This window comes from Nothobranchius furzeri, chromosome 11 (assembly GCF_043380555.1).
Source record: "Nothobranchius furzeri strain GRZ-AD chromosome 11, NfurGRZ-RIMD1, whole genome shotgun sequence".
NCBI lineage: Eukaryota > Metazoa > Chordata > Actinopteri > Cyprinodontiformes > Nothobranchiidae > Nothobranchius > Nothobranchius furzeri.
Window position 1 is genome coordinate 33,390,359 of NC_091751.1, and position 21,075 is coordinate 33,411,433.

The window sequence follows — 21,075 nt, forward strand, 5'->3', positions numbered from 1 at the left end:
ATAATTGTCCCAACCACAGCTGCACCCCCACCCCCCAACCCGGTCTCACAGCAATCGGGGCAAGCTGCACGTGTGTTTAGCGCGCCGCACGCGCACATTTAGCCGTTTTTATCGGCTCAGGAGTCCGCAGGTGCGATGTGTGTGTCACTCACTCTGGTTACTCCAACAGGGAGCTGGCTCCGAGAGCTGTCTTTAGCGACTGACACATCACTGTATCATTCCCTTTCCTAATGTCCTGAAGAACGGTCCGGAGTGCAGGCGGAGTGTTTAGCTAACCTGCAGGAAATGTCAACGACAGTTATCCAGAAAGTAGCTAAGGGTTACCAGAGATGTTTCTGAGGTGTTCGCTAGGTAGTAGGTACTTTTAAGATTTAAAAAGTCAAGAAGGGGGTCTGAGAAGCTGCTAGAAATAGCGTCAAAGTCGCCAAGTTGGCAACGCTGTGGAAAAGCGCTTCATTTGCAACTCGGCAGCGCAAGTGGGCGGAGCAAATAATCGGCTTGTTTTGTTTTTATAATCGTTCAAAACATTTCATTCGGAATATATTTCTATGTCGATGTTCAGAATACGACCTCTGATAGTCTGAAAAAAATAATACCTAATTTGGAAAATATAATACCTCTGAGACCAAATTTAACACTTTTAATGGCCTTAAATTTGACTATTTTTATTTATCACTTTTTAATACTTTTTAAAACCCCGCGGACACCCTGTCTTGAAATAGCAATTAGTGGTGTGTCGTTCGCAAACGAAACAGCTCTTAGAAGCTCTTTGAAGTGACTGATCAGAGCCGGCTCCTTCTTGGAGGAGTGAATCTGTTTTTTTTTCTTACTTCCTCTCTTTCCCTTTCTCTCAGTGTTTAAGCCACAAGTGATTGATCAACTCCTCATTAGGGAACCTAAGTCCCTGGGCTCTTTTACATCCCCGATACCCTGGGTCCCGGGTCGCTGGGTTCCGGGCTCGGCCGGCTAGGGGGTGGGAGAATGCAGACGAGCCTGTGGGCTTGCTGCTGATATCTCCCGGGACTCTGCCGGCTGCTGGTTGTGACCCCCCGGGGCAATCCTCTGCGCCTCTCGAGAGGGGGCTGGGGCATTTCTGGTTACAGTCTCCCTGGGGTCCCTGCGCTCTGGGGTAGCTCCTGGATCTCAGGGACTTGGAGCTCCCTCCATCTCCTACACATCTTTGGGGGGCAGATCTGTGGCCCCTCACACTCTCTATTGGACGCTCCTATAGAGAAATCTTACATATACAAGTGTGTGTACACACACAGGTGCTCACATGGTGCTCTCATAAGTATGGACTTGGGCATTTTCAACAAGTCTTGAGGCTGTGGTTGGCGCTAAATGCACTATGATTTATTATCGTGTGATTGTTCAGTAAAAAAATGTCGATTTTATATTTCCTCATTAGGTTGACGCAGTGATGGCTTGCTCTAGTTGTACTGTTGTGTTGTTTTTCTCTTTCTGCAGGTCTAGAAGCAAACTCTTGTTCATCATTGGTTGTTTTTTTGTGGGGGCAGCCTGCTTCCAGCAGGTTTCCTGCATGCTTTAGATCACGAACACATCTGATATGTTTGATTTAGTGATTAATCCCTTCTGTAAATGCTAATGACAGCTAGGAAGACATTTCACACGGTCTAGTCTCCCTTTATATAATAAAAAGTTGATTTAATGTAAGTTTGTAGATAGGTCAATAATTTCACACACATTTTACATAATTTTCTGGTGATAAATTCATTAAAAAAGAAAATAAATGTGAGGAGCCATTTGAGAGCTAAAAGAGCCGGTTCATTTTAGTGAGCCGAGCCATAAGAACAGTTTCTCTCAAAAGAGCTGGAGTTCCCATCACTATTTGATTACTGACTACTGATTACTCCTTCTAAAAGTAACAGATTACAAATTACTTATTTTCAGCAGTCACAAATAACACAGCCCATTGTTACAACATAAAAACAACAATAAGTTTAGCTTTGCCAAAGCAATAGATGGAGCAGCATCTGTGTTTGGCCAGTCACATAGAGTGCCTGCCCCTCCCGACACACAAAACTCTGCAGCCGGGAGCTGAGTCCAGCCCATGCATCCACGCACACACACAGACAATAACGGATCTCTCCGTGCTTGCTTCACTGTTGCTCACGTTTCTTCAGTGCTCCCTAGGTTTTCTTCAGCTCGCCTTTTTCGGTTGAATATTTAAAGTTACTTTTTTCGTAACGTACGTGGTGAATTTGACAAGAAAGAGCTGAAAACGGCTCGTGCATACGTCGGTCACTGCCTCCGCTCCGGTCGTTTTTTTTTATTATTTTAACTCTCTCCCTCTCTCTCTCTCTCACACACACACACACACGCCTCAATCAACATTGTATTGTTTAACTGTGTGTGGGAAAAATGCCAACAACTTTAGGAAAAAAATCAGATTTATCAGATAAAAACATTTGTTCTAGTACCCCCCAGCCACAGCTGGAAAATTTCCTAGGGGAAACACTTGTCAACTACTCAAAACTATTTCTCAATGGTGTTACTAAAGCCGGGCGTACACTGTGCGACTTTTTCACTTTTTTGAGCCGATTTTCCACTTGTGCGAGAATCCGTAAGATCGGGGCGAGTTTTGCTCTGAGCGTCGTGTAGTGTACGAGAGGCGATTAACACCATGTGACCAGCTACCGATCAGCAATCGTGAGCTCGCACGGACTTCTGGCGTGTTTGATATTTTGCTAGTCCCTCGTGAGGGTATCACACTGTTGAAGCAGCGCTGCGAGCAGCTGCGACCCAAAAAGTACCAGAACCCCTCACGGCGCATGCGCAATCATGCATCAACACCACTCACCCGCTATTTCCCTAATAACACACGTTGTTCGCTTTTATTTCTACATGTTTTTTTTACTCACAAAGATTGTCAAGAAAGCGTGTTTGTCGTGTTCATGTCAAATTAAACTGATCACAAAACACATTTACTTTCTTTATTTCATTTTCCTCATCCAACCCCCATAAACCCCTGTGTGTCCTCCTGCAGCACTCCCGAAGGACAACAGGCAAGACAAAAAAGTCTGACGTGTTGAGTAAAAACTGCTATTTTTAGCATATTTTTAGGTCCGACATGTTGCTACCAGACGTACAGTGTGAGCAGTCAGGTCGCATCCGAGAACTGGGTCGTGCAGTGTGAGCACATGGCTCGTGAGATCTGCCCGGCGAGGAAGTCGTACAGTTTGAGCTGACGCTGAGTGCTACGAGTGAAAAAGTCACACAGTGTCCGCCCAGCTTAAGCTAGACCAGTGAGACACAGCAGCCTGACTACCATGAAGGAATAATGAAGAAAAACAAGATGCAATACAAAACACACCTGATAAAAATATACCATCTGCCTCATCATTACAAAAACGTTTCTGCAGGATCATCCGTTGCAATAAAATTGGAGCACCTACACTTTGCACTTATCATTCATGTTACTTCTGTTGCAGACTTCTGATGGCTGCTCTACATTTTAATGGCAAGGACAACAGGGAGGTGGCTGGAACCAGTGAGGGTGGAGTGTGCTACGCTGTCCACTACCTGAGCTTTAGAAAAGGCGGCTGTGTGTCAAGCAAAGACCATCTTACGTAAGCAGTTCTGCTCGTTTTTTTAATAGAAAGAAATATGTCAAACATCTGTGAAAATGATTGTGATCTAGAATTTAGTTTCCTTCCCTCAGCACTTGCTTCAGCCTGACTTGGCCCATTTAGTAGATCTGATTTCAACATCCACTCCCCTTCATTTGTCATTTTAGCCCAGTTTAAAAATATCAACTGTGTTTAAACAGGGATTTATTTTAGGTGGTGCAACGCAGCTCTGCACAACTTTAAAACCCAGTTCAAGTCATTTTATACCTACTTTAATCTATGATTTGTGCTAATCTTAGTTTAGACCTTATGCGATCCACCCTGTCAGTAATACCTGTTTTATTGTTTTTCTTCTAGGACGGTGGCTCCTGAGTGAAACTGAACTTTCAGCTCTATATACAGAGGTATTAAATATGATGGAGTCTATGTGATTGATGTCTATGCGAGTCTATGTGAGCTCATGCTGCTTGACACGATGAGACTTAAACCCAAATGTGCTGTTTTTGATGTTTTATCTGAAAGATCCAGGTTCTGTTGGGACACTTAGCAGCATCTCCAATGACACATCAATAGCAAAAAAGGATCAGAAAGCCAGGGGAGGTGGTTTTATTTATACTTTCATGGAAAAAGGCACTGTGTAATGAAACTCATCAACTGCTATATTCAACCATGTCTTTGCAGAAACAAATGAAGGACTCTAACCCTCCCCTGCAGTGTGTTCATTGCTCTACTGCCTAGAGACCTTCCTGACCAGCATGTGCACATAAAGTTTTGGAATGTAGTAACCTTTATTACAGACTCACAGTCCAAAGAATACATAAAAAATATTTATATATACACACAAAGTTCACATTAAAAAGAAAAAACAAACACGTTAAAAGAACAGTATCCTACAAGAGGCAGTCATACCAGTGCTTCTAAAGTTTAGAGGTGTAGCCAATAGGGGTTGCATGAACTAGTCGACTTCACTGCTCTGTAGTGACTTTTTATGCCTTTCAGCGACTAGTCGCTGTCACGTGATAATGAGCGACAAGATGCCGTCCTCGGAAAAGTCAGCAGGTGACGAGCCCCTGCGCATCGGGAGGCAACGCGCTGTGCCAGAGCGTCGGCACTGACACCCGCCGTAAAACGGACAATTAACCAAATTATGACGTTTACCCTCTTGCAATTTAACCTTCCCCTCACCCCCATCCTAACCTTAACCTGCGTGCACATGCAAAGCTCTGATCGTTGACGCGCTCCAGACATCTGCGTCCTGAGCATGGCCACAGTAACATTATCAAATTAGTTGTCGCCACCTCAAAAACAAATTTAACACGCGATCGTTCATGTCGGCTCATTTCCTTTTATGTTTTCTGTCTTTTAATCTTTTATTTGTGCCTGATGCGTTTCGCTGCTGTGGAGCGGGGCGCATCACCTGTTTTGTCCTCCAATAACTTAACCTCACTGATGCGGTCGGCGAGCAGCGCGCACTCCGCTGTTTTTGCGGTCGGTAGATCTTTTAGAACTGCAGTTCAAAGGTAACTCATGAGGTGAATATATATGAACCCAGGTAGCAGTTTTTCTTTAGGATTGAGAGGAGATGCAGGAAGATAAACAGGTAGGACAGAAAAATAGTCAAATAAAAACAAGTTAGTTGTTGTACCTGGTGGTTGCAACAAGCAGACACCACTGAAGGTAATCAGAAGTGAGGAACAGAAAATGAAATAATTATTTTAATGTTTAGAACAGCAGGAACTCTGAGAGGCTGCAGGCGCACTGCGCAGGGAGAGGGGGTAGAGAGCTGAAGTGGAGCAGTATATATGCAGAAACTACCGTTGTTAAAAGAGATGTGTTTAACTTTGAAAATGTGGGTGCAATTTTAATTGTCAAAAACTCCAGCGAACCCCCAGCGCCGCTTCAGGTGTATGACGTCATCAACGACTAGTCAAAGTCGACTCGATTTTCATTACTTGACAGTCGACTTTAAATAAAATTAAGTTGTGCAGCCCCTAGTAGCCAACAGCACTATATCTACAAGGTGGGCCATTTATATGGATAGAGTTGGGCATCATTTGATTTTGAACAATTCCAATTCCTTGTTTCGATTCCGGTTCCTAACGATTCCCGATTCCGACTCTTTGAAGACATGACATGCTTTACATAGGCCAGCTAACCACAGGGTCCTACTTGATGAAATAATCATAACTTCAACATGAATTCTAACTATGAACAACAACATCACCTTTATTTAGACAAAAACATGTTTTGGAGAAACAAAGAAAAAGACTTGCAGCACAACCAGTGTGTTTGTTTCTGACCACAACCAAAGTCTGGAAGAAGCCTCTGGGATGAGAGGCTAAATGTCTCCAACATATCAGAAACGTCCAGCTGTTTTCAGCTAAAACTCTCAGGATGATCATGTCCAGGATGACTGAGAACTACACCTCCATGCTGCAGCAGCTTCAGTCAGAACAGAAAGTGAAACCTAAATGTAGCTGCTGTCAGTAACAATCTTAAACATTAAAACTCTCAACAGAAATAGTTCAGCAAGGAAATTAGATATGTTATTTATTACTATTATTATTATTATTTATTAAGGCAGAAGCTGGTGTGGTCCACCACAGAGAAGCTGCTCTAGCACGATGACTTTAAATTATTCTACAGGTTATTCAGCCTTCTGACGCTCAGACACACACACACACACTGGGGCTGAAACTAACAACTATTTTAATAGCCGACTAGTAACCGACTTTTGAAATGATTAGTTGACTAATCTGATAATTATTACATTTTTCTTAAATTTAGCATGAGATTGCTTTATGTGAAAAATATTAATAAACACAAGAAAGATGGGTACTTCAATGGAAAATGCATATTTTATTTAACTTTGATGCTGATGGGCCAGTTCATACTAAAAGTAAATAAAAAAAAACCCTGTCTAACACCAATTAGGCACAGTGCTCTGTCAGCATAGACATAGATGCATAAATAAAATTAAAATACTTTTGTCAGGCACAGTCTGGCATAACATTAAATCTCTCTTTTTTAAAGCGAAAATACATTTAAAAAATGCACAACGTACATCCAAAACAAAACGTTTTGGCTTTCGTGTTATTTAAATCTTACCAAGGTGAGTCAGACTCTGTTTTATTCAACTGTCCGACGTGCTTTCTCTTTAAGTGTTCATGCATCACCGACGTGCTGCCGTGACACGCAAGGACTGCTTTGCAAATAATGCAGGTAAACTTTTTATTCGCCAAATCCAGGCTAGAATGCTCCCAAACTTTAGATGTTTTGGTACGCATAGCTGCTGTGTTGGACGCCGCCATTTCTGTTAGTTGATGCTAAGCAGAGAAGCTATTGCACATGTGCGACTCTCGCCAGATTTTAAAGAAGTGAGATGCCTCACTCGGTCGGAAGAAACACGTTTGGCGATGTAGACAATGAAATTCATTGTCAACTATTTCTATTATCAACATTTGTCGACAACGTCAACAAATTGTTGCAGCCCTAACACACACACACACACACACACGATTGTTGGTGAGCGGCTGCATCTGACTGCTGACGCTCCGTGTGTTTTTATTGCTGCAGTGAGACAAACTCACCTCACACCATTCAGAGTTTTTTCTTTAAAGCTTCTAGTAAATCCACTGTGTTGACGTATTTTAACAAGTTTCCTCTACGCTGCAGGAGTTAAAGTTCGGCAGACGCGTTTGTTTATATCTGGCCGCTGCGCGCCGGGGGTGGGGGTGGGGGTGGGGGGGGGGACTCGGTGCTGCACACAGACAGCTGTTGTGATCAGTTCTGGAAAGGAGGAACCAAGAAGTAACCAAAAGAACATTCATCATGGAGTCTGGAATAAAACTATGAAAAATAAAGGCAGTGAAGGCAAGAAGGGATGCTAACCTCACTCTTGCAAATTTAAGATGTTCAGTAGAGATAAGATAACCCTAACCCTACAAACACATTTTTAATTGATTGATGAACCTCCTAAGTGTCAACAGTATATACAACATCAACACTACCAACCAGGAAAGGTTCACTTTGCACACAAGTAAACAGTTTACTGTAGTGCTGTTGCCTAAGCTCTGCAATCTTATCTGACCCAAAGACTCCATGTACCGTACGGGGGAGTGGGTTTACAGTTATTAACATTTTTGTCTGTTTCCAAAATGCTTTGTTATCCTTAAGAGTTTCTTAGCCATGGAATCTGCCCTATGTTTTGCTCCTTCTTAATAAATATTACAGCATATTTGTATTTTGCATTTGTTAAACTTTTATGATCAAATATAGGACCTGTCTGGGTTTGCGCGCGAGAGCCCAGGAAGTAGTAGCTTCATGAGCATCAGCATGACTTTGAGACACATATGTATTCCAACCAGGCATGGTTTTACTTTTCGTTCTGCTTTGAGTGAAACGCTGTCCTGCATCAAGTAACGCTTTGACTATGTCCATGGGCGTCGCACCCATGGGGATGTGGGTGTTTTAACACACAGTTTTTCTACAGTTTAGCTCAAAAGCTTTACAATGAGTCCGGTCCCTCCATGTTTCTCTTGCCGTGTTTGCCCTCTCCCCCTCCCTCTCCTGTTGCTAACTGAAACCCGCACCTTTGTGCACCGGTGTTACGTCGGTTTTATGATCCAATGTTGAAACGCGTTTCTTCACCGTGCCACATCATAAATAGATTTTATTTCATTTCTATGGTTTATATGTCTGTGAACATTACAGAATATTCTAATTGGTATAAAGAATACATGATAAAATAACAGGTGTGGCATACCAAAAAGCCGAGTATTTCATCAAAATGACCTGAAGTTAACTTTTTGACTTGCAGGTACAAACTGTGTCACACGTCCTGACACATCTTAACTGTACTGGTCTCCAAACCAGTAAACACATTACTCTACGACCTTGTTGCCAAGTATGGAAGCCATAATAAACCCTTCTCCTGAATTCCTTCATCTTAGCTGAAACCAAACCGGCAGAAGACGAGACCTTCACTCTCTGAATAAAGTTCATCTTCCTTGAATCAGACATGACTTTACAACTTTGTAGGTTGATATAATCAAATGTGTTGAATGAACAAGATGTTTAAATCCAAAGTGTTTTTATAATGTGTGCATTAATCAATGATGGGTTAAAATGAATGTTTATCCTGCAATGATTTATTTCAAGTCTTAGCTACACCAGATTAATATTTGTTGATTTAATCATTTCATTTCAATATATTCACACCTAGTAATAATTGTAGAATTAATGTTTTAACATTCACTTCACATAAATGTGTAAGAAAATTTTCACTTCACACTAAGAATGAACCCCTAAAGATCTGAATGAACGCATGATTCTCTGAGGTCTTTGGTTACGCCATTAAAACTTGTCAAATTCTGTTTGTCCAAAATTTATAAACAACATTTAATAAATACAAGGATCAATTCCTGATCTGGTTAATTCTTCAGCTGCCTCCCAATTAGGTCGACCGGGTGAGCAAGCATTTGGGACCATCCTCTCCGTTGACCTCAGGTCAAAAACATTGCTCTGCAACGCTTGCGAGTAATATCAGACAACGGCTCTTTTAAGAGCCACCACAGCAACGATTGTGATCCAGACTTTAGTTTCCTTCCCTCAGCACTTGCTTCTGCCTGACTTGGCCTGTTTAGTAAATTTGATTTCAACATCCATTCCCTTTGATTTAAATCAGTTTGAGCCCAGTTTAAATGGCCTGTATTTTATATAGCGCCTTCTTGATTCTGGCTCTTGTCATTTGTTTAACTTCAAGATAATCTGCATGTGGTGTACGGTAAAAACAGAATCCATCTGCAAACTTCACAGTGCTCCACATGTGAACCGAACTGCTCTGTATCCAGTGTGAAAGCTTTGACTGAAAGATTTTTCATCTAAAAGGAAAGGCATACAAAAACTGGACTACATAAGCTCTGCAATCAATGTGAACAAGGCTTTAGAACCTGGTTGCACCCTAACCCGAGGGTATCACCGGCAGAACCATCTCAAAAGAAAAGAGCAGAACCAGGCTAATGTTAGCTTAACCCTTTAACTAACTGTTGTTAGCAGCAAACATGACTTTAATAAAGGAAAACAAACATAATCATATCGCTGTGGGTCCAGTTGGGACCAGATCCCTCTGACTGGGGAAACTCGAACACAAGATCCACTTCCTTAAGAGAGAGCAAGTACCCATGGCAACAGAGGAAAGCCATCACCTTAAGTGGTTAGTCAGACAGAAACTACTCCAGCTGCCTCAGTTCAGATGGGAAGATTTTAGATTTAAATTTTTTAATTAAAACTCTGTCTGAAACTTACATTTGTTAAAACAGGAACCCAACAGAACTGGAACTCTACAGAACCTGGTTCAGACCCAACAGAACCCTCTCAGGCTATGGTTGGACCTTCTGAGGATGATTTAATGCTAACATGACCACATGGAGGCTGCCCAGGGGTATTATGGAAAACATAGTATGCAGAGTGTGTGTAACCCGTCTGGGTCATCTCAGACCAGCTGATCACTTTATTTACTGATCTGGTTTCCAGCCCACTGGGACCAACCCATTTGAAGGAGGGATGACTTTATTCAGCACAGAAACACTGCTCAGCAGGAACAAAGTCAACAGCACATGACTACAGACGTCATCAGTGGACCAGAACCAACACGACAAGAGGTGGTGCCCCCATGTGGCCCGCACTAGTCCAGACTACAGAGAGAGGGAGATTGAAACCTGGCTTCTCTAATGGCCTCCTTGTGAGCCTGGAACATCTTCACGTTGTTCATGTTGGACTGCCAGTACTTCACGTAGCCACCGTGGTCCGCCGTCAACATCCACATGTCATTATGGGACCAGGTCATGGCCCGGACAGGACTGTCATGGGCCTGCAGGGACAGATGAGTCAGAACATCCAGAGTCACAGGTTTTACTTAGAACAACAGCATATATATTTTCTAAAAAATATTTTCATTCATTGAGTTATGACAACAGGTGAATTGAACTTCAATCTAAAGAAGAGAGCCACAAAGCTCAGTAATGTTTAGGTCGCTTTAGCATCTTGCTGCAAGTAACAGGTTACATGGCTAGTAGAAATAAACAAAATGAGTGACCCGAACCTGGAAAAAAAGAGATGGAGGACACACAGATGGCAATGTTGAAGGGCCCAAATTGTTTAATTGCGTGTACGATGTAGTTTGGCTAAAGTCGTAGCAGCAAAGCTAATGATGTTGAGGTCAGGTTCTGAAAAAGTTGGAAAAACCACCAATATGAGCTCCTGAAACAGAACCACCCACTGGAGCAGCAAGATATAATTCTTTATAATCCCAGATGAGAGCGAGTTTGAAGAGATTTACTTTAAAGGTCAACTATACTCAAATTTTTTAATACGACAAGATTTAGAGTCTGGACTAAATTGTCGGTACCCTTTGGTCAATGAGAAGAAAAGCCACAATGGTCACATAAAAAAACTTGAATCTGACAAAAGTCATAATTAAAAAAAATTCTATGAAATTGAACTAATGAAGGTCGGACATTGGTTTTCAACCATGCTTCAAATGAATTATTAAAAAAAATAAACTGATGGAACAGGTTGACAAAAATGATGGTACCCCTTAGGGTTGGGCGTTGGGATGGGACGAATGAATCGACCATCGGCGATGGGCTGAGCCGTTACGGTTGTTTTTTTACAGGGGGTGATTTATTTATTTGTTTGTTTGTTTGTTTGTTTGTTATTGACGAATATTTTACACGTTATGCACAGAAAACATTGCGGAGGTAACAATCAAGAAAAGATCTCCATCAGCGCATCTGAGCCTTTTCCCACCTCCTCTGCCTCTCGCTGCTGACAGTGCACGCGCAAACGGCGCACTGAGGAGAGGCTCGGAGAGCGTCTGTGACGTACTCGACATTGTGCACTACAGCGCGGCATTGAGTGGAAAGTGGAAACCCTTCTATCTTTCAGAGTCTGGAAGACTTCTGGTTATTTCATTTGGAGAAATGTTTCCTGATTTTAAAACTTTGGCTGAAGTAGCGCTCATCGTTATTCAGCACCTGCTTTGATCGGTCAGCAGAGCACGGATCCATCCAGAACATTATTTAAACAGCCATGAGTCTGTCTGAGGCAAAAGACTAGAAGCTCATTACCTCTTCAGCAAGCTCCCTAGAGACCAGTTCAGGTTCAGGCGGCGCAGGAGGAATGTGCGTTTGAGCCGCAGCAGGTGAAATGTTCCTAATTCAAGTGAAATCGTTAAATTGCATTGTTCATGTTACTGGGGCATTATGGTCAGCTTGGCTGGACTAAATATTAATTTAAATGAATGGAAATTTAACGAATGATAATTCATTATTTTAAAAATGAAAGTGACGGGGATAAATGGATCATGTGACCTCTGGCAGCGAGCTGCCTCCTCAGAGTGTGTCCAAATGCAGCAGCGATTCATTCCATCCCCCACTTAAAAAAGAAAGAACCCCAGAAGTTTTTGATCAGAAAGAAACATTTAGCTTAAATAAAAACCACAACAGTGGGCACCACAGGTAAACAAAGACGAGGCTTATTTTTAACATTTTAACCGTGTTTAATACGGGCCGTATAAACGGCCCGTATTAAACACGGTTAAAAGAGTTGTCTCAGGAGATTGGAAAGAAAATTATAGACAAGCATGTTAAAGGTAAAGGCTATCAGGTCATCTCCAAACAGCTGGATGTTCCTGTGACTACAGTTGCATGTTATTCAGAAATTTAAGATCAATGTGTAACCCATGTGGAAAATCAGCATATAAGACTAATCCATGTTGTCTGACATGCTATGCGCCTGCTCCACATGTCACCTGCTGTCTGGAAGAGACAAAGCGCCCACAGCACCAGATGTGCAGAGACACATGAGGCAAACAGCTACAGGCATAAACTTGGAACATCAAACAACAAACTGCATTGAATAAAATAATGACTTGACAGTTTTGGATGAGAGACTTGACAGATTACCAGACTGTGAGACAAGGAGGATTTCTTTTTCTTATAACTGCTTGAAACTGTAAGGTCAAAACCTAATACTTGCGCTTCCACACTTGCGCCCTTCAATTGTACGATTCCGGCCAGGGGTGAGAGTGTGTAGGGTGTCTCGATTCTCAAGTGTGGAAGTTGATCACACCCCTTTTGCACCCTTGATCCGCATTTCACCCAAATTTGCATCAATGCGTACTTCGGTGAAAGGCATTATCCACAATCTATTGCTGCGGGATAAAAGGCTCAAGTGCCTTTTCGGAAAATTTGTATTTTCTAATAAAAAATAAAAAAGTTAATTTTAGGATGATTAGTTGATGCTCTGAAACTTTTAGAAGAATGAATGTAAATTGATTTCAAATAATTGTTTGATTGTTTGTTTGAAAGTTGTTATTAAAGGTTCTTAAAAAAGGTTTCACAGCAAACAGCATCCCGGCATAAGTTGCGGGCAATGACGCAATGCTCCCTTTCTCAATTCAGCAAGTATTTGCACACTTGTGTACCACGCACTTGAAGCCTTACTCAGGGGTGGACCGTTAAAGCGCCCGAGCGCCAATGGCGCTAAATTTTCTCGTCGGGCGGTAAATACTTGACGACTTACCGCCCGGGTGGCGCCCAAGCTTTATTTGTCATTTACACACCGGCTTTCGCCTATGGCCCCGCCCTGTAGGAAGCCGCAGTTTTCGTTTCGCGCGCGTGAACCTGCGCGCCTCTAGCCACCTACTGCACTTGTACGATCCGTGCACGTACTGCACGATTAGTTATAGTCACGTGAACTATAAGTTCACTATTAAAGACGGAAGTGGAACCACGCTAGAAACACACAAGCACGCAGGAAGATCGCACCACCACAGGGATGGGATTTCTTGATGAAATCTCCGGCAAAACGCTTTAAAACTGGTGAAGAGAAGCGAGACAGTTCGAAACGGTATGAAGCAGAGACGCGTGTGCGTAGGTAAAATGATTCTTGGCGGTTTAAAGAAGATGGGAGGCGCAGAGAATGGCCGTGTTCGAGTTGAGCAGCGCCTCGCCTGGAAAACAGACGAGAGCAGACGGAAGCAGCAGGGGGAGTGGCTGAAAGCCGGCGTTTCGCCGGGGACACACCGGCAGCGGAAGCGCCCGAAGCGAATCGCTCACGAAGTCCGGCCGCTCCTCAGTTCAGATCAGACGCGCCCCATTCGAGGCGCGCCTCGGCTCCGCTGTGGTTTTTCTTTTAACTACCTGGTGTCCTCAATTTCCTCAGCTCTTTTCCTCTACGTGTGTGTGTGTGTGTGTGTGTGTGTGTGTGTGTGTGTGTGTGTGTGTGTGTGTGTGTGTGTGTGTGTGTGTGTGTGTGTGTGTGTGTGTGAGGAGAGGAGAGGAGAGGAGAGGAGAGGAGGAGAGGAGAGGAGAGGAGAGGAGAGAGACTATGGTGTGAAACAGTTGTTTCTGCCAGTTGAATCTCTTGGACTTCCCTGTATGTGTAGCTCGGGGGTGACTATGGATGAAGATATTGCGTTAGCGTTCACACTTGTTCAATTTTCAATTTTAATTCTGGTGCCTGTTAGCAGCTGAAACACATCCTCACGTGCTTGTGGATGTCATATATTGTATATGAAAACATGACTGTAATAATAAGTAAAGGTTAGCAGCTGTAGGTTTAGTGTGCTCATAGGAAACGTGACAAAAGAAAACAAAACACATTTCTCTATGGCCTATATTGTTGTCATCATCAACGTTACATGATTTACAGAATACATGTGACCAACTAACATTTCATGTTCTACCACCGGATGTTTGGATCAAAATATGAACCAATCAGATCTTAGATCAGGTGAGAGCCAGGTGTTTCCCGTCATCCCCTAGGTTTTGCAGCCGGTGGAGAGCAACTGCAGCGGCTTGGCTCCAAAATCTGCGGCCGCCTTGATCTCACGAGGTTATCGTTGCCTACGTATGCATGACGTCAGAGCAAGTCGGCGTCAATTCCGACACAAATCTAACCGGCATGCACCGCTCGCCGATCACCGCTGGTCTAATCTGCGCAGAACTAGCTCATCTCGAACACAGTCAATGGCTCGAATACAGCAAAGCGGAGTTGGTGATGTACTGAGTTGTATGCCGGAAGTATGCGATGCCAAAATCGTGTTTTGTTGAGGGAACAAACAAATTCAAACTTGAATACGTTATGTTTGTGAATGTGTACAAAATAAAGGTTTATTACATTTAAAACGGTTCAGTTGTTATTTTGACTCATTTTGGCAGCTGACCAGCGGGGCCGGTAGATTCTTGGCAGGGCCGGTAAATATTCAGAGTTACCGGCCCGGCTGGCCGGTTGGTTTTGAAGTTAATGTCCACCCCTGCTTACTGCAAACTTTCTCCAAGTGCCCTTTGCTGAAGACCGCCGGGCGCAGTGCCAGTGTTGGGATTGAGCCTAAGATTAAAGTGTTGGAAAAATATGTTAGCATTATGCTTACGCTAATGCTAAATGCGAGATGCTAACTTTTAGCTAACTTCGAGGTTTCTTTCTTCAGAACTTTTAGGCCAAATCACAGAAGTAGAAAAACATTGTACAAATAAAATGAACTGAGCACCATATTAGTTCCATGAGTTCATTTGATGATTACATTATGATTGATAGCTCACCCTAAAGCAGAGCTGTCAAACGTAAATTCACACTGGCCACATTGAAAAACTGGGACAAAGTCGTGGGCCAAACTTAATACTTTTTGAAAAGGTGTCAGCAAATGTGCACATTTTCCTTAATTTACAGACATGCACCGTTAAAATCTTTTCATTTAGAAACAAACTTATTTTTGTGTATTAACACTGAATGCGACATAACCAAATTACACATGAGCTAGCACATTTTAAATAAAATGTAGTTCCTGTGTTACTGTAGGTTAAATCTTGTTTCACAGGCCAACAACAAAAATGAAAATAAAAATGTTTTCTTAAATGAAAATGCAATATCTAACCTATTAAGTGTCATGTTTTGGAGCAGAAAAAGTGCATTTCACAAAAAAAATTCTAGCTGTGTTTGCTCCACTCTGATCTACTGTGATGCTCACCTGTTCAAGCCAGACACCTGCCTCTCTGGGATTGGGCTCTGAGCTGAGAAAGGAGACTCCTGTGTTGCTCTGTTCATCTTCATTACAGACAACAGTTGCTCACACAGGTATGTGCTGATGAAAATAGAAAGCATATGAGCAGCTTGACCACGCTGTTGCGTCAGTGTGTCGGGGAAGAAAGATGCAAAATGCAGCATCAACAGAGTCATGCTGACTCAAGTGTGTCGCTGGAGTTATATCAGCTCTGTCTGGAAGTTGGTCGGAGAACTTTCTCTGTCAGCCATGAACAGATTACTGAGCAGTAAAAATCTTCATTGCTGGGCATCAAAGTTGGCAAATTGCTGAGTAAACTCTGCTCTGAGTAAGAGGAGTGTTTTGTTTGTCTTCCTTTGCCGAGTCCTCAGGGCCTCTAAGGTTGTCCAACACCTTGTGGTCTTCTGTTCACGACCACATGCCCTTGGAAGGGGGGGTTATGTAGTGTACTAAAAGGCCAAGTATTTCATCCCAAAATTATGGTTTTGTAGGTTCCATTCATCAAGATGGCTGCAGACAGAGATAAATTATTGATGTACAGGGATCACTTCCTGATTCCTCTTCTGGTGGTCGACCACCTCTGCCTAGCCGCTTGAGGAGGAGGTCAACCACCACAACTTGCTTAATGTGCAATGAATGTCTGTGCATATGCTCCAGGTGACATGACCTTGTTGTTCGTGTCTCTTCTTCACAACATGGTCAGTCCTATGATGATGACACACCCTATGTATGTTTCTGACTAGGGCTGAGCCATGTCATACCTTTCACGGTAATACCGGTACAATGTTGGGCAATGATAAGAAAATGAAATATCGCGATAGGATAGAATGGGTAAAACGCGCTTTGCCTTTGTTTTCATTCGCTCATACGCACATGGCGGAAAAAGCATGGCGATGACTGAGAAGAGCGAAAGCGGCTCGTTGAATGAAACAGAATTTGTTTTTAAAAAAGGTGCTACTTCAGTGGTGTGGAACTGGTTCGGTTTCCGCCCGTCCCGATAGCCAACAAAGCACAATTTTTTGTAGAACATGCAAGCGGGCCGTCGTGGTGAAGGGAGGAAACACCACAAACTTATTTCTTCATTTGAAGCAGAAGCACTTTTTGGAGTACAACAAAGCTGTTAAAGCACACGAAGATGCGTCCCCTTCAACAAGTGCGGTGGTATGACCAAAGAAGCTGGCTCAACAAACAATCCGCAAAGCTATAAATAGCTGCACCCCGTATGACAAAAGTAGCAAACGTTGGGGAGAACTAACTAATGCAGTAACGCATTGTTTAGCCAGGGATATGATTCCCATTCAGAGTGTGGAAAAGGAAGGTTTCACAAAGATGCTTAAAACGTTTGATTCACGCTACAAGCTGCCCATCAAGAAATGCTTCTCTAAAGTCACTTTGCCTGCTTTATATGAAGAGGTTCGTACTGAGGTGCCAAATGCATTACTGTCTGTGGAGTTTTTTGCGTCCACCATGGACATGTGGTCAAGCCAAAAATCAGATCTCTACATGAGCCTCACAATACACTACGTGGACAAAGACTGGAAGCTAAAAAGCAAGTGCTTTGAAACAAGTTTTTTCCCCGAGGACCATACCGGGGAAAATATAGCCAAAGGCCTAAAAGAGTTATTCAGCTGGTGGAAGGAGGTTGAGGTGGAGGAAAAAACAGGTGTGTGTGACGACAGACAGCGGGGCCAACGTTGTGAAGGTTGTCGCACCAAACAACTGGACCAGACTTTCATGCTTTGGGCATCTCCTGCACATTGCCATAGGTAAATTGCTCAGAATGTCAGATTAAACATTTCTTGCATTAGTTTAAATGATAGTAATGTTTATATTATTAATCTTTAGACATCTTTAAAAATTAACAGGAAGGCTGGATGTGTGCATTTATGCTGTAAGACCTTTTAAGTTTTGTGTGTGTGTGTGTGTGTGTGTGTGTGTGTGTGTGTGTGTGTGTGTGTGTGTGTGTGTGTGTGTGTGTGTGTGTGTGTGTGTGTGTGTGTGTGTGTGTGTGTGATATATAAAACTTAAATGTCACACATTCCACACTGCATTAATATTGGTGTTGAGCAATTAACTGTTTTCCTTTGAATTTGTCTTTTTTAGAAAGAAGAGTGAAGGACCAAAGGATTGATCGAGCAGTTGGAGTGGAAAAGAAGATTGTTGGTGCCTTTGGCCACAGCTGGAAGCGCCAGCGTGCTCTGCAGGCTGCCCAAAAAGAACTGGGCCTACCAGAACACAAACTCATAACTGGCTTCTCTACTTGATCCACACTTTCGCACAGAATATTTCAGTGGGAGTGAGAGCGAAGCAATCAAAGTTCAGGTCATGAATGAACTAGAGCATCTTGTGTCAAACATGCCACCCAGCTCCTGGTGCAGTCTACTGTCATCTCCCGCATCGATTACTGCAATGCCCTTCTAACTGGTCTTCCAGGCTGTACTGTGAGACCTCTTCAAATGGTCCAGAATGCAGCGGCGCGTCTGGTCTTCAATCAGCCAAAAAGAGCGCACGTCACCCCTCTGTTCACTGAGCTCCACTGGCTACTGCTAGCAGCATGCATCAAATTCAAATTGCTAACACTAGCATACAAAGTCCGAGATGGTACGGCTCCCATCTACCTGAATCCTCTTGCAAAGGCTTACGTCTCGGCCCGGCCGCTCCGGTCATCACAGGATCGTCGGCTAGCAGTGCCTACACCACGCTCAGGACAATCCAGACTTTTCTCATGCATCGTTCCACAAATGTGGAATGACCTTCCAAGCACTACCAGAACTGCGGCTTCCTTTTCAATTTTCAAGAAACTCCTGAAGACCCTGCTCTTCAGAGAGCATCTTCTTAACTAGCACCTTGCCTGCACCTGTCCCCACTTTCTACTGTCCACTCCTAGTTCCCTCCTCTCCATGACCGATGTCAATGTTGTTGTTATTGTTGTTGTTAGCCTCAAGGTAGGGCTGTCACGGTAACCGCAAAAATGAAATATCGCAATATGAAGAAACCCACCGCGCTGCATCATGAGCCACCGCGATTACTGAACGTGATTCAACTCAATGATGCATGTTGAGAAGGATGGCTGCACTGGTATCAAAACGAAACGTTACTTCGCTTCTTTGGGAGCACTTTGGTTTTCAGTACGTCAGCTGCTGTGCAGCCAGAGTCCTTGGCCGAGACAGAGCTGCCACCAGCGGCAAAAAAATAATAATAAACGCTCGGAGACCTGCTGAAGTCCCAGACAAGCACTGCTTCTGCAACTGTCCCGAAGAGAGTTTGAGCCGAGCTGGAGCTCACTCGCTACCTGCAGGAGGAATGCATCCACCCTAAAGAAACCCCCCTGACATGGTGGAGGAACAACCGGGAGAGATTCCCTTTGCTCACCAGAGTCGCGTGCACGTACGTGTGAGTTAAAGTTTCTCACTCCCCCTCATTTTCTCTCTTTTATGTTTGTTTGTGACCTCTCCTCCTGAATCAGTGTGTCTGGTTAAGTGCAACGAGCGCACCATCCGAGAGGGTTTTCAGTGTTGCTGGAAATGTTGCCACCCCTCTCAGATCCTCTCTCAAAGCGTATATGGTTAACATGCTGGTTTTCCTTGTGGGTAACAAGGACGTGACCGAGCTATAAAGCACCGTCATTCGTGTGTGTGAAAGTGAAATGATAGTGCCCCGCGCCCGGTACATGTAATTTTTTATGCTTGATTTTAAACAACTAAACAAAATGGGGACTTGTTTCTTATTTGTTAGATGCTGCAGCCAAATTTGCATTTAAAAGTTTAACCTTCTCCTGAATTTTGTTGTTTTTAAGTTCAGTCGGACTCCGACTGTCGGAGAAACAAACGTTACTGCGATCTGTGTTGTTACTGCCCTTCGATCTGCATTCAGTAAAGTGTTATAAAAGAAGGCACGGCAATTTTTAACCTTTTTTAAATGTGTAAGCATTATGTTTAGATAGTACTGCAATAAAAAAAGTGCTGCAATAATATTGCACACCGCAATATTAAGCCACCCTGAATCACCGCAGGGGGAATTCCTCAACCGCGACAGCCCTAGTGTTCGGTAGAACTCGGAGAGTCTCGACTACTCCAGCACGTTTTTGGTCGTGACGCAGATGGACGCCAGTGATACAACCAGCACGGATACCGGATCTCAGCAGCCACTGAATTCAGTTCGGTCTCTTCTCCAGTATCCATTCGAGAGGAGAACTATGGTGGAAAAACTTAATGTCAAAGAGCTTGGACCAGATCAGCCCGACATAAAGATAAGCCAGCAGGAGGAGAGAGGTAAACTGTACACACTAGGCTTCTCCCGAAATTGGTACACCAGGAAGGCTTGGCTAGCTGGATGCAATCACGCTAATGCGTTATTTTGCTTTCTGTGTTTGTTATTCAAAACGGCTGTGACAGATGAGGCATGGATTGAGTCAGGAATTACGGACATGAAACATTTTTCTGAGAAGGTAAAGAAACATGAGTTATCCCAGGCACACATGGACAACACGGTGAAGCTAGCTATGCTAGGCAGAGCTAACATTGCCATGCAGCTACAGACGAGGGACACAGGCTTGCAGTGAAGAAACACAATGAAGAAGAGGATCAGAACCGGCACATTTTGTCCAAGAGAGAGATGTCAACACAGTGTATGAGCACAAGGATGACCTCCTCAGATTTTTCCAGATGATCAGAGACTCGGATGACTTTGATTCAATCACTGAGAGAGAGAGGCAGGAGGCTTTGTGAGAATGCTGGAGGAAGAAGATTTCAGCTTTCTGCTGGCATTGTGTCACAAGATCATGCCACATGTGGACATGCTGTTCAACCAGCTGCAGAAGAGGAACATTGACTCTGTCTACATCACAGGGGTCATCCAGAGCTTCACCAACAGCATGTAAAAGATCAGGTACATACTTGTTTATTTAATATTATTGTGATGAAATTCTCCAGTATGTTAGTTTCACAAACAGTAATGTGGATGTGGACCATTTATGCTCATGTTATTTTATGTGCAATTTAATGCAGTATTTTTCAACCTTGGTCCGCAAGGCAGTGTGCCAATAGTCAGACACACCTGGATTAATCAGTTTGTCCAATGATGTAAGACAGGAAATAAAAGAGCTGTGCTTAATTCAGGAAATAGTGAAGTTGTGCACAAAGCTCAGAAAGCACAAGTTTGTTAAAAAAAATAAAAATAGCACAGCCCCACCAAAAATATTTTTCACCAGCCGCCACTGCTCAAGGGCAATATGCCGATTATCACTTGTAAGTCGCTTTGGACAAAAGCGTCTGCTGAATACATAAACATAAACCAGGGTAGCACAGCCACAGGTGTTTCAGAAACACTCCCCATATCTGCTGGAGACCAAACAAGTCAGGGAGCTGCTAAAAAGCAAAAAAAATAATAATAAATAAAAGAGTCTCAGGAGCTTTTTGAAGG

General features: G+C 43.2%; 1 protein-coding gene across 3 annotated transcripts in view; it reads right to left on the reverse strand.

Annotated features, from left to right (window-relative positions):
* Positions 1–21,075, reverse strand: part of wdr33 (WD repeat domain 33) — an 83,671-nt gene that overhangs the window by 54,201 nt on the left and 8,395 nt on the right. For all 3 annotated transcript variants that reach the window (XM_015974639.3, XM_015974638.3, XM_015974637.3), the window contains exon 6: positions 10,310–10,461. In XM_015974639.3, the coding sequence (XP_015830125.3) occupies positions 10,310–10,461 (152 nt within the window). The remainder of the gene's footprint in view (positions 1–10,309; positions 10,462–21,075) is intronic.